General features: G+C 36.3%; 2 protein-coding genes across 3 annotated transcripts; both read right to left on the bottom strand.

Annotated features, from left to right (window-relative positions):
* Positions 1 to 1,110: 1,110 nt before the first annotated feature.
* LOC147281826 (Translin family protein) lies at positions 1,111 to 3,805 on the bottom strand. Its single transcript, XM_086247639.1, has 7 exons — positions 3,372 to 3,805; positions 3,185 to 3,281; positions 2,972 to 3,087; positions 2,383 to 2,427; positions 1,894 to 1,919; positions 1,472 to 1,607; positions 1,111 to 1,349 (listed from the first exon to the last, which is right to left on the bottom strand). The coding sequence occupies exons 1-7, from the start codon at positions 3,730 to 3,732 to the stop codon at positions 1,225 to 1,227; spliced, it is 906 nt and encodes a 301-aa protein (XP_086103765.1). The 5' UTR covers positions 3,733 to 3,805; the 3' UTR covers positions 1,111 to 1,224.
* Positions 3,806 to 4,921: 1,116 nt separating this feature from the next.
* On the bottom strand, positions 4,922 to 13,443 carry NAP12 (non-intrinsic ABC protein 12). 2 transcript variants are annotated; one of them, XM_086246227.1, is made up of 14 exons: positions 12,826 to 13,443; positions 12,660 to 12,736; positions 12,229 to 12,501; positions 11,610 to 11,673; positions 11,365 to 11,511; positions 11,124 to 11,158; positions 10,498 to 10,571; positions 8,651 to 9,579; positions 7,311 to 7,607; positions 6,732 to 7,196; positions 6,427 to 6,575; positions 5,874 to 6,163; positions 5,607 to 5,740; positions 4,922 to 5,379 (listed from the first exon to the last, which is right to left on the bottom strand). In XM_086246227.1, the coding sequence occupies exons 1-14, from the start codon at positions 13,026 to 13,028 to the stop codon at positions 5,223 to 5,225; spliced, it is 3,294 nt and encodes a 1,097-aa protein (XP_086102353.1). In that variant the 5' UTR covers positions 13,029 to 13,443; the 3' UTR covers positions 4,922 to 5,222. The 2 variants fall into 2 exon arrangements, 1 of the variants encoding a protein (XP_086102353.1); XR_015122798.1 differs by lacking the exon at positions 5,874 to 6,163 and having other exon boundaries at positions 5,238 to 5,379.

A 13,443-nucleotide genomic window follows, 5' to 3' on the forward strand; every position in this document is an offset into this window, starting at 1 on the left:
ACACACTCTCTCTCTCTCTCTCTCTCTCACGCCGTTATCAACCCCCGTCAAGAGCCCGGTAAGTCATTTCGGCCTTTTTGCCTCTCTGTGCTTAGCAAAACGTGTCCACTGTAACGCCTGATTTTTCACCACCCCCTTTGCTTATATTTGACCAGTGTCTGTAACGATATCACGTGGTATATGAATTCAGTCAACTGGTCAAATTATAACATAAGTATAATTATTAAAGATTGTTATTTTAAATTTTAAATTTTAAATATAAATAATTATATAACATATGTATAATTATCAAAAATTGGTATTTAAAATCTAAAATTTTAAATATAAATAATTATATACATGTTATATTTTTAATAGATTCGATAATAATCAGTTGGTTTAATAAATTCGTAATGGTAACTATGTCTCGACCTATTCATATAATAAAGTTTATCAAGCAAATGTCCATACTTACTTATCTGATTATCCGATAAACTTATAAAATAGACGTTCGACATTTAGAGAGTAATATAGTACCACCACAGCCGTTTAAGTTAATAACCTTAGCCTTTGATAATTGATATGCTCAAAAAGTGAAAAATGAGGTTAGCAAAATTGGATGGATGGCAATAGGGAAAGTCTGCGAGTCACACACCCCTTACTGATAGATAGGCCAAGGAGAATGGTTAAAAATCTTTGGATGTGACAGGTCAGGAAAAATATTTAAGTCTTGGCTTTCATGTGATCCAATTGCAATGCCTTTGTGGCTTGAGATCCTATCCTAAAACAAAGAGCATATTGCTCTCCAGTTTTCATGCCACTTACCACAACAGTTGAGAATCAAAACTATGATGTAGCGGAAAGGACTAGGAACCGAAATCAATAATATCTGGAAACTGACAAATAACAGAAAAACAAATAATGACAGGCTCTAAAATTTTAAAGACTTTCTATTTACTCTTTTACTTGAAATGTTTTTTTGACTTCGGTAGAGTACTTAATTTTTTTTTTTACTTAAATTCGATAAAGCATTTGAATGGTTAGAGTTTGAATGGTTAGAGAGTCTCTGTAATGTTCATGAGGAATAGAAGATAATGTTCATGAGGAATAGAAGATAATGTTCATGAGGAATAGAAGATATTGTTCATGAGGAGTAGAAGAGAATAAAAAAAAAATTTAGAAGTGACACACATGCTCAACACATTGGTATTCTTTATAACAGAAAGTTTGCAGGGGCCATGGCCCTTAGTCGTTTCTATGTTCCACTTCCACTTCCACCCCTGCTTCCACAGAATCACCATTGGCTATCAAGCCTCTGATCTTAACATCATAGTAAACTTCTTCAACTCTTCTTAGGTCATACTTCATACCTGCCACAGGCGACAAAATATTCACTCAAGTGGAATGCAAAATTGTTCAAAAAATCATGATGCTAGCAAAGGTGGAAAGGAAAAGGGAACATCTAATGTGTACCAAAATATGAGTAGCATACCGTCAAATTTCTTGCGCAAAAAGTCATTCCGAAGATTAAGCATACGGAAGGCTGCATGAAGATCTGTAAAAAACTTCAGAACTTTTCTTGGGCAATCATAGTCCCCAGCTGTCACCTGGTTGACCACGTACCTTGGCTGCAACAATGTACTGCGTAATGAGGCTATTTCTATACAAAGTTAAAAACTATTTTCATGGATGCCAAATATTATGTCAATCAATAAGGCAAATTTACAGCATGAATTTGCTTATTTGAAGAACTTTGACATCCTTCTACATGCCTTTTTAAGTATAAGATTTTCATTTTCCTCATCATTTTTTTTAATTTTACTGAAATTGAACTCAAGACAACAACGTAAACATTAAAAGGTAATTTAAAGAAGCACAACGCTAAACCTATTGCAATTTCAGAATATTTCTTACCAATTCATTGGACATGAAACAAATACCTGCAATATAAGAAAAAGTTTCCACGTCAGTGTCTATCTCTAAAAAGTTAAACCAGCAGCGATTACTAGCATGCTGACTTAACATTTTCAATAATCTATGCAAGTAAGGCAACTGGACTTCTCACAATGGTTCAGATAAGCAAACATATCAGCCCAACAACTATAAATGAGGGCTGATATGGAGATATAATTTGTTTTTATCACTTGCACTTAGGCTTTGAGTCATAAGTTTGTGTGTTCTGTTGGTGCTTGTCCATAGAATGTAATGTAACCATGATCTATCTATCCAAGAACGGATCTTGTGCCTTTCGGTTTTTTTTTTTTTTTTTTTTTTTCTGGGGGCTTGAGTTCCTTTCCAATTTATCACAAAACAACATCGTAATAACAGATTAGTTGTTACACTTGTATCACACAAAACAATCACTGTAATGTAAGTATGCATTTGAAATCTTACAACACTCACCAAGAAGATAGTCTTCAACATCCAGACCAAATTCTGAATTGTCCACTGCAAAATTGGTCGTCAATTCATATTTGAAAATAGAGATATTACTCTGCAATGCAGACTAAATTACATAAAAAGCAAACATAACACATTATGGGCGGTCATGGATCTCAATGTGAAATAACTGGCATCATTACATCACATGGCCATGCATGCATCAAGGATTTTCAAACTTATATCAAATCTTGGAAGATTTTGGTGTTTTGGTTATTAATGCTACTCGAGTCTAAGTTTGACTCTACCATTGCAGTCAACTCAGTTCAAGATCAATCTGAAATCTGATTGTTAAACATTTGGTTGAAAAACCCACACATGGGTTGCTCATCCAAATGGCAAAAGGCTACCGATCAATTGCTTGAAATCTGATTGTCAATAATATTATGCATTTATTTCACAAAATCGAAACTCCGCATACCACACACACACACACACAATCTTGGCAATACCAAAATTCAGTTGCAAACTTTTTCCTATAATGCCCAGCTCCGAATACACAGAAAACTTATACAGCACCAGAAACAAAGAAAAATAGAGAGTGGAAACATACACCCAAGTTTTTCCTCAGCTTCAGTGTGCAATAAAAGAGTTCCTGTCTCTAACCAATGCATAAAAGCAAGCAGGGAAACCACAGTCTGTGTCTCACTCCTCCAATCACCATGATACCTAAACAAAAACACATCAAATTCAGAGCCAGTCCCAAAACCAAACCAAACTAAAACTTAAATTTCCAACAATGCCCCTGTCCCACAGTTCAACTAACCTATAATATCGCCCAGGGGATTCACGCACAACTTCAGCGAGCCGATTGTAGAGCTCCTTCAGCACACCAATCTGAGCCTTTGGCTTCTCCAAAAGTTCTGTTTCAAATTAAAAAAGTCACGAAATCACAAAAATTAAAAAAATAAAATGAATACATTATAAATAATGATTTCATATAAAATGATTACCAGGAGTGGAACGAGACTGGTGGACTAGGAGGAGGCTCGAGTGCATGAGCCTGGTGGTGGACTCGATCTCCATAACCACGGCTCGAATGCGCTCGCGCAAGGTCCCGGACTCTTCGAGCTGGGCGCGAAAGTCTTCGAACTGCTTCTCCAGCGGGGGAGGCGCGTGGGCTTCACCGCCCGCCATCGCCGCAGAAGAGAGAGTCGCGGAGAGCGAGCGGAAGGTTCGGGCTCCGACGGACGGTGGCGAGGGAGGGATGAGGAGTGTGAGACGGCGAGGGAGGAGAGTAGTGAAGGGAGGATTAAGGTTAGGGTTTAAGGAGCGGAAGAGCGTGAGATGAGCGTTTCGAAACGCTGATTTCATAGCCTAGTTTGCTTTGGGGGGTTTTTCTGGTATTTAAATTTTGAGACTGTTAATTTGCTCGAGTGAGCTGAGCTCTGTTCTCATCTAAAATGCTGTCATGTGTTTAAAAAATTAACCATGAGTTAATATATTATATTTAATTATTTTTAATATTATAATGATGAGAGAGAAAAATAATTTGACAATTTTTTTCTACTTTTACTCTTATCTTTTATTACTCAACTTTTTTTTACTTTTTTATTACCCATTAACTTCTCTCTTCTCTTTTATTTAATTATTTCTAAATAAGTTTCTCTCTTCTCTTTTCTAAATATATATCGATTGGAAAAGCTTGGAAGATTTAAAAGAGTTTTGTTGTTTCTTCGATTGAATGCCAAATCCAATGATTAATGATTATGGTCTTAAAGTATGATTGCTTTTCGATTTTCATATGCATCCACCAAATATCATTGGGCTTTTCGATTTTCATATATCTATAATATATATCAATTGTTCTTAGTGCTGTTTCCAGTAACATCATTGCCCAATATATATTATTAGAAATAATTAACTTCTCTCTTCTCTTTTATTTAATTTATTTCAAAAATTATTAAAAATAATTAAATAAAAGAGAAAAAGAGAAATTAATGGGTAATAAAAAAGTGAAAAAAAGTTGAATAATAAAAAATAAGGGTAAAAGTAAAAAAGAGCTGTCAAATTATTTTTCTCTCTCATCATTATAATATTAAATATAATATATTAACTCATTGTTAGTTTTTTAAACACATGACAGCATTTTAAATGGGAGGTAAGCATACACTTGAGTTAAAGCGGGTAAGCAAAACTGCTCTCACCGGATAGTGTTGGTGTCCCATAGTTCGGGCCAAATTGGCCCAAATTTGTTGGGACTGTTTTTACATTTGTTCATAGCATTCTTGACATATGTAGTAATGTAGTATACAAAATTCCATATATATAAAAATGAGACTTACTTGTATAAGTAAAATTATTTTCATTAGAGAATATGTGGTTCAACCGAACCGGATGATGAAGCTACCTTTTTTGTCAATCCAATTTTACCCTTGGACAAGCGGAACCGAATTAGCGCCCAAATGTTTTGGAAAATTTTGTACACGATATATATATATATTCAAAAGAAATGAGAAACCTTGTCTACTCTACTCATTAATATGATTAAACCTCAAAGAATCAGAATTTATAAATATAAATTTGATAATGTGAACTACTTGGGATACATAGACAACAAAGTAAACTGAACTGTTCCTGTTTTGTACAAAAATGAAGCAAAATGTGTGGGGTTCTCTCTACTCATCTAGACAAGAGCGTTTCTGCTTATAAATTATAATGTTAGGCGCCAATTCCTGTTGCTAAAGGATTGATTGTGCTCACTTTGATCAGTGACTATGATACAAATGACAAGGGTATTAAAACTTGACTTGTATGAGCTATACACAATAAAATCTGCAGAGAAAGGGAATGTCCAGACCAACCTACTTCTTATGAAAAGTCACCATCAGAAAGAATGCCAAGACACGACTAAATACACCGATAGCAATGAGGACGATCAGACAAAGAGTCCAGTCATCAAGGTTATAACCTCTCTTCATTAACGCACTGCAGCGAGTAATCAGCCACACCCCAGAGTACCTGATCAGAAAAAGAGCAGGAAATCAGCATACCAATTCCCAACAGAATACTGGAGACACTTGAAACACCGGAATTCAAAACAATGTCCAGTGTTGCATGGAACAAATATGTCTATCAGTCTATGTACCAAGCAAGGTATGTCCGTACGTGTGTGGATTAGTAACTCTGGATTCATAAATTACCACCCTAGCTACCTAGACAAAGAGAAAGAACTAGTCACAACATACTGTTCAGCATTTGCAATGACAAAAGCTTCTAGTGCCCACTTCGTGTAGCAAAAATTTGCTACTCGATTCGCAATTTCACTGTCCTTCACTTGGTTTGCAATGAGGGTCGAAACAACAGGAAGAAGCACAGACCACTGTAGAAGAATAAAAATAGAGGAAAGAAGAACACATTAATTTAAGAAAATACGAATATACATACATACATACAAACATACATGAATGCATATATAAACAGGTAATGAGTTTATCAAGTTGATCTTTATATACCAGTTGGGCAGGACTAGGTTCAAGGTAGATGGCAATTGCATAAGCTATTCCAGTTACGCAGTACACAAGGCAAAGCAAAACTATGTAATTGTCTTGAAAGGATGACCTTGGATTACTAAAGAAATAGAACATGGATAGATAAACCAAAGGTTTGATGACTGTATTGAAATGGTCCAGTGTATCTTTGGACAGAAAATGAGCCAGACTGCTGATCCCAGCTGCACTCTCTCTCCAGTAGTGTAATTTGTCCAGAGAAAAGGTTCTCAATGCTGCAATTTTGCATAGTAGTGCTGCAATAAGAAAAATTAAGATAACATGCAATGAGCGAAGACACACAGTAAGAAAATTTTCTAGTCTAAAATATTGCAACAGTTTAAAAACTTTGGCAAGGAAGATGATGATTTTGTCATTTGAAATGGTTAGAAGTCAAGAAATTATAGATCTCCAAAGAAAGTAAGATAAACTGATAAACACTTTTCAATCACATCAATTAAAGCTAAAGAAACCAAGTTAAACTCAAATGTGACATAGAAAGTTTGTTGATTAAACTTACACACAGCAATGACAGTATAAGTATAGCCGTACGCCCCAAATGATTCATCGCTCATTTTTGAAAGAGTCCCTAATATGGCTCCAGCAAGCAATAAAATCAGATAATCAGCTGCCAGCATTTGAGCTTCTCGTAGTCGCTGCTTACCAACCCTGAAAGAAATTACCTATAAGAATTTGATGTTGAAAACTAAAAGGTTCATGGGCTTTAACAGCCAAAGAAGGACTACCAATTATACTTCTTCCGAGTAAAAAAAGAGAATTTGATGATAATGCATGTAAAATAAAATTGAATAATGGATGCTATACCTCCCTAGGAAATATCTGTACTGCCGAGCTATACCAGGAGTAATTCGTTCGGATAAATCCTTAGAAATGAAAATGTTATTTTGTAGATGATCTTTTTTTATCTCAACATTAGACTTTACATCCTGCCACAAATCTCCAGCAAAAGATTGGTCTCGCTTCATTACAGGTTTTGGGCCAGCTGAGCTTGCAGAAATCCCATCAAGATGATGCAGCATATCTAGAGGTACTGGGTACCCCTTATGAAGCATCCACCTAACGGGAAGTTCTTGATGAGTCACACCTGTTTCTGGTTTCACTATACCCTCCAAAATGTCAATGAAGTGATCTGGAGGATTAACACGTTCTGGTACAACAATCCCTATTCCAGCAAAGTATTCTTCAACTTTCTTTACAGGCCCATGATATACAGTAAGACCGCCTTTGGCTAGAAGAATGAAATCATCAAACATCCTGAATAAGGCATAGCTGTTTCAAAAAAATATATCAACTGTCACATCTTTTGGTCGTGATAAAAAATTTAGTCCCTGTAATTCATACCCATGCTTTTTGTCATATGGTGAAATTTTAGAGAGAGCATACCTTGGTTGGTGAACTACCATGCAGATGTTTACCCCTTCACGAGCTTCACGTCGAAGAGCTTTAAGAAGTAACTGGGAAGATGCACTGTCTAAACCAGTTGTAGGCTCATCCAAGATCAATAATGAAGGTTCCATGACCATCTCTAAGCCAACATTTACACGTTTCCTTTGACCTCCAGAGATTCCTCGCTTCTCCACAGTCCCAACCAGGGAATCTCTCACATGCTGTAGTCCCAAGGACTCAATAACTCTTTCAACAACCAGGACTTTATCCGGTTTTGGCATGTTTGCAGATAGTCTGCAGTATCAAGGAGTCCAGCAACAAAGATGTAACAGTAGCCAGAATGAAGCAAGCAAATTACTGATATCAATTCAATTGACACAAAACTTACATATTTAAGAATTATTGGCCAAACATAATCAATACAATAAATTTTGATCAAGTATGGGAAAGAAAGTTCTCATATATATGAGTAAAGAATTTAATCAGAAACATGATTACCACCATTTGATGACTACCTATCATATTTAGTGCACAGGGTACTAGAAAGAAAGATGATCACAGAAATTAGTATCACAAATAGCATCATGTACCATAAACCATGAGATAAAGAAATGCCAGTGGAATATCATCAAGATTTCCTTTTGCATTCTATAATCATTAGTTTTTGTATGATGAGAAAAAAAAAAATTGCCTGTGAAATAAGAAACTAATGTGTGGTATCAATAGTCAGCTCAGCCAGCATGTATAAGTCTGAATGTCTGATATAGGATCAAATGAGAAACAACCAAGAAATATATCCCTTTTCTATGATGAACCTTGGGTGGTCAGAGTTCGTCAATAAAACAAATTCAAGGATGCATTATGATGAAAATATGAGAAAACATGTTTTCTCTAAGCATGATGGAGGAAAGAATTGAAGAAGTGAAGAAACAAAATGGGTCATATGGAAGTCAGAATCTCATCCTCAATGAGAGCACACAGGCTCCTACAAATATTAAAAACCTCTAGGGAAAAATACACCATGTTTTCAACAGGGTACTGTATCAGATTTTAAAGTAATTAAATATTCTCAATATAGGTTAGTAGTTTTTGAGTAAGGCATATGCTTATTCCGCATCATAAATTACTGCAGCAAAAAAGAATGAAGGTATACAACACAATAATGGCAAATGAAAATTACTGACATGTATTAAAATGTGAGGATGTTTAATAATCTATTAGAATAATGATACTTATTCATGAGCAATAATGAAATTCCACATAAAAAATAAGTCTCAATAAAGGAAATAATTCAAAAAAAGCAGTTGTACTGCAGTGCGAACGTAAAAGTCACATACCTGCACCTGGCACTAAATCGGAGATTCTCCTCCACAGTCAAGTTTCCATGTACAATATCATCTTGAGGCACAAAACCAATGATTTTCTTATACGCATGCATTGGTTCAGCTCTTCCATTAATAAGAATTGAACCTGTCACAGTGCATCCAGTTACTTTTCCTGCCAATGCGGAAAGAAATGTTGTTTTGCCGGCCCCTGAAGGACCCATGACTGCTGAAACATGACCAGGCAAAAGCTTCCCGGTGACACACCTCAACAGATTTTTTTCTTTTCCTTTCAAAGTGAGAGTTAAATCTTTAAAATCTACTTCAATCACAGGGCGGGTCTTGACATCAGTATCCCTGGCCATTTGGATTACTCCCGTGAAGGTCAAGTTCTTGCTTTGTTGTTGCATAGCTTTCTCCTTCTCAAGTTGCCCATATGCATACTTGAATATTTGACTATGAGTATGCAATTGTTTAACTTTTGGCGCTTGCTTTTTGATATTTTTATCTCCAATCTGCAGATCAAAGCCTTCACTACTATTTGGATCATCCTCAAGAGATTGCAACATTTTTGTAAGGTTGCTTGGTTCTTTTTTCTTTGTTTTTGAAGAAGCTGCTGATGACTCCTCAGATGCACTTAATGTGCCTGGTATCTTAGGTGCTAACACAGTGTCATCTGTACCCGGTGTGGCTTGGCGTGAAACCTTAAACGCCTCTGATTTTACAGATTTTTTGCGAGAAAATGTGCGGGACATCTGATCTTGCAATCCCATTTTACGCTTCTTGACTATATCTTTTGCAGATTTCCATCTTTCGCGTGCTTGTGCAGTTTCTCGTGCATGTCTTGCTGCAGCTTCCCTGGACTTAGCCGCTCTTCTTTCCCGAATGGCGAGAACATGATCAGAAAAGTTATAAATTATGAGCAGCACGATACTCAGTGAAACCTACAGAGACAAGTGAACAATATATGATTGATCAATTAGCCTGATGTATATGTAGGAAGGATCAAGAGAGGATGCCCACACTTTGGAAAAGTGCAGACATCCTCCCCCCGGCCACCCCAGCCTGCGGTCCAATGATCAGAATCGTCCATTTTTTAGGTCAATCTTCAAGGATTATATCCCTGCAAAAAAAACTAGTCAAATCGGAAATCATTTGGTCATTTATGATCTTCAGACAAACACAATATGTCGGATAAAATTGAAATGATGATGCTAGTAATCAAATGGCTAAATGATTTCCGATTTGTCTGCTTTCTCCATGAATGATCCTTAAAAAAGGACCTAAAAAATAGACGATTCTAATCATTGGACGGCAAGTTGGAATGAGGGCGTCCATACTTTTCACTGTTTGTGGACATTCTCTCTTGGTCCTTTCTCTACGTGTGTGTATATATATTATATATATATATATATATGTATGTATATGTAGAGAGAGAACATACAACAACAAGCATATCTACATATTGCCTTGCACATGCAGAAGCAAGTTCTAAAGAATCTGAACATAAATTTGAGTAATTGTGTTATTGATGTCATGAAGCATGCCATTCCATTTTCATTTTTCTTTTGTTTACATTTTTCAAAAGGAAAATTAAGGAAGTTTCGAATGGTTACATAAAACTGTATATGGAGAGTGGAATATATTCAGACAAACACACAGAGGTCTTTAAACTAGAGAAATCTGAAGAGAGTGAAAAAGCAAGTACTAACTTTTGAATTGTTATATAAGGACTAAATTTTTTTAAATTGAAAGCCACAACAAAGATTGATTCCTCTTCTGTAATAAACAATGAGCCAGACAGAAGTAGCTTATATCTTTATTTTTCAAATTTTTATCTTCGTAGATAGGAAAACACTTACTACAAGGATGATTCCATAAGCATGAATACTTTGGTTTGGAGTATTTCGACCACACGAAGTCATTGCCAAACAACCTGCAAATGGTCAATGCAAATCAATATTAGCACAGAATCATGAAAAGGTACAGGGCTAAGAGACATGGTTTACAGAAATATCAAATGCTGTTACTGAGAGGACATGGTGCATGTAACCTATTTTTTACATTCACCAGAAAATGGTACCCAACTCTACCTGTATTTTAGTCAAGCACCTAATAGTACAAACTAAATATCATCAAACATATCAAGACTTTGTGAGTAAACCAACAGATGCATAAATTATATAAAAGGACGCATCTGCGAGCCCACTTCCTCTTTATGAGATTTGGCACTGAATCCTTGATTTTATTGCACAGTATCAGAGAAAGGGATGAAAATTTTCTAATTCAAAGATCACATCTTTAATCAACCAAACCTGACTATATTCCGGAAAGTACCAACTCCAATCTAACACCCAATGTCATGAAATGGGAGCAGAAATGGAAGGAAAAAGGTAATTCCCCTATTGTTCACTGGCAAATAGCCTATATGCATTTTAAAGTAAAAGAGGCTATACATGGAAAAGACTTGCAACATAACATAACTTACTTGTTTGCTTAATGGAACCCATCCTGCAGTAATATCTGAAATTCCATGGGAACACAACATTAGTAAATAACGGATCCTGAGCACCACTAAGTTGCCTATATTCTTAAATCATGCACCAACAACAAGATGGATTGGATTTCTTTCAGGATGATTTTAGGTTCATGCTTTATTATCTAGCAGTAAGTAGCAAGCAGCAAACAAGTGGGCAAGTTACTTGAGTTATGGGGATGAGAATCAATACCCACTACTGCAACCAGTTTTACGTATATTAGTCGGGCAGTATGATCCAGCTGTACAGAAAATATCAGTGCTACTGTCTACATCCGCCCAAATATCTGCACCACCACAAGTATGATTTTTTTCTCCTGCAGGTATTTGGTAACTATATCTGCAAAATTGTATCCACCAATGAACATTAATGCATGGATAAACCCCATAGGAAACCTGGGATAGAAGAGGACAAAAAGATTGTCAAGACTAACTCACGGGTCACATATTCCAGTTGTTTTATTCATTTGAGCACGGGGACAGTAGGAACCTAAAGGACAAGCTTCATTTACATGAAAAATTTGATAAAAAAAAAAGGTATTAGGTTTCGTTCAATATCATCAATATAATATCTACAGCATGCCACTTTCAAATCAACTTAGGAGTGAAATTATGTGGACTGAGGAAATTTGTCATACAGTGCAGAGTATCATTTATATGTATGTTTCTGGTTGTAGATCAATAAAATCTTTTTTCTGAACAAAAAGTCATTAACTTTCATCTTCATGGTTTTATCTAACTTTGCTCAATAAGCAGACTAATACATTAGTATCGAATGTTATGATAGAATATGATTTTGAACTCTAACAAAGATCACAAGAATGTAGCAAGAGTGCTAGACATATATAGCATCCAAATAAGCATGAAGACTCTAAAAATGATGATTAAAAAATAATAAAAAAAGCAGCAGAAGAAGGCAAAGCATCAGACTCATAAGATTGATAAGATGTTAAAGATATAAGTATAAAAAGATAATAAAAACAACAAAACTATCTAGACTACATTGTAGATTGCATCTCTATTAATAATGACAAAGGGGAGGTTACTGCATACTTACGTATCATGCAAGTAATGCCCTCGGGGCAGAAGAACCCTGCACAACAAGGCTGACAATTACTTGTTCTATAAGGCATATTTGAAGCTTTGAGGTCAGCATTCTGGTTTACATTGAGACTACAACCCCAACCAGGTTCACATCCGGAAGCCCATGAGGTCAAATTGCAGTTCTTGTTCGGCTTTAAGTAGTTGGTATGCGACAGCCCACTCGCAGAGAAGCTATTGAAATAGTACCTTATTTCCGCTGCTGTACATAGTCGAGCACCGACATCATCTGTTGATTGATTTACATCTTTCATTAGAAACTGGGCAAACAGGTTTAAGCTATACAACTACATTTGAATAAGCAAGTTATCAAACTCTTAGAATGAAAAACCCCATTCCCTCTTGAGTCTTGACTCTATATATTATGGCATTGGATAAAGTTCATACCTTTTGTCTGCTTAATGCAATCAGTCAAGAAATCCAGATTTCCAGAAAAATTGAATGCTCCATTCCAATCATCCTCCCTGAAAGACCAAAAAAGAAAATGTTGGGTTGAAAACAGGAATGCATGGCAAAGAAACAAAACTAAGGGGAAGTGGGTATTACTACTCACACATTCTTTATGCAGAAGCTCAAACTTCTTTTAAGGTCTGCGCTTAAAATTCTAGTGAGATTCGTAAGCCGGCCATAGATGCGCTGTGTAGCAAGCGCGACTGGGACCTCCACACACCGAATGCAGGGCAATAAGCTCAAGACAACGATGAGAAACACGAAAACATGGGGAACCCAACAGACATTAATCCTCACTCCTCTCATTTCTATCACTTGGAGCACCCCATATCACATTCTGTAACAAAACCATCCAACAGCTGACTACCAAGGCGTCCTCATCAACATCATTGTCTGCAACGCTCCTTAATGTAACAAATTGTGAGCTCTCACGGACCGGGAGCAAAAAATTGAGTAATGGGTTGCTGAAAATGCCAATGGAATTGATAATTATGCTACTTTTTGGAAGAAAACAAAAAATTCTTCGTTTTGGGGCAATGGGTGTGTTTGAAAAGCAGAGGAGAGCTATTGCAGGTTGTGGAATGGAGGTTGAAGGTGAAGGTGGCGAGAGGGCTCGAGAGCAACGAGAGCTGTGAGGTAGTGAATATTGTTTTGGGTAAAGGGGTTCGTGTGAATTTCTGAAGGAGGTGCGGAATTTGGGGGGAAGAAAATGGCGGGTAGG

This window comes from Dryas octopetala, chromosome 6 (genome assembly GCF_963921425.1).
Source record: "Dryas octopetala chromosome 6, drDryOcto1.1, whole genome shotgun sequence".
NCBI classification, from domain to species: Eukaryota; Viridiplantae; Streptophyta; class Magnoliopsida; order Rosales; family Rosaceae; genus Dryas; species Dryas octopetala.

What these genes read in the sequence shown, in the direction of transcription:
- LOC147281826 (XM_086247639.1), bottom strand. Translation starts at nt 3,732, where the DNA reads ATGAAATCAGCGTTTCGAAACGCTCATCTCACGCTCTTCCGCTCCTTA. An exon ending in TGTTGAAGACTATCTTCTTG is followed by an intron (nt 1,920 to 2,382) that starts GTGAGTGTTGTA and finishes CTTATATTGCAG; the next exon opens with GTATTTGTTTCATGTCCAAT. An exon ending in GTTTCATGTCCAATGAATTG is followed by an intron (nt 1,608 to 1,893) that starts GTAAGAAATATT and finishes ACATTGTTGCAG; the next exon opens with CCAAGGTACGTGGTCAACCA.
- NAP12 (XM_086246227.1), bottom strand. Translation starts at nt 13,028, where the DNA reads ATGAGAGGAGTGAGGATTAATGTCTGTTGGGTTCCCCATGTTTTCGTG. An exon ending in CTTATGGAATCATCCTTGTA is followed by an intron (nt 9,580 to 10,497) that starts GTAAGTGTTTTC and finishes TTGTCTCTGTAG; the next exon opens with GTTTCACTGAGTATCGTGCT. An exon ending in TTATACTGTCATTGCTGTGT is followed by an intron (nt 6,164 to 6,426) that starts GTAAGTTTAATC and finishes TTCTTATTGCAG; the next exon opens with CACTACTATGCAAAATTGCA.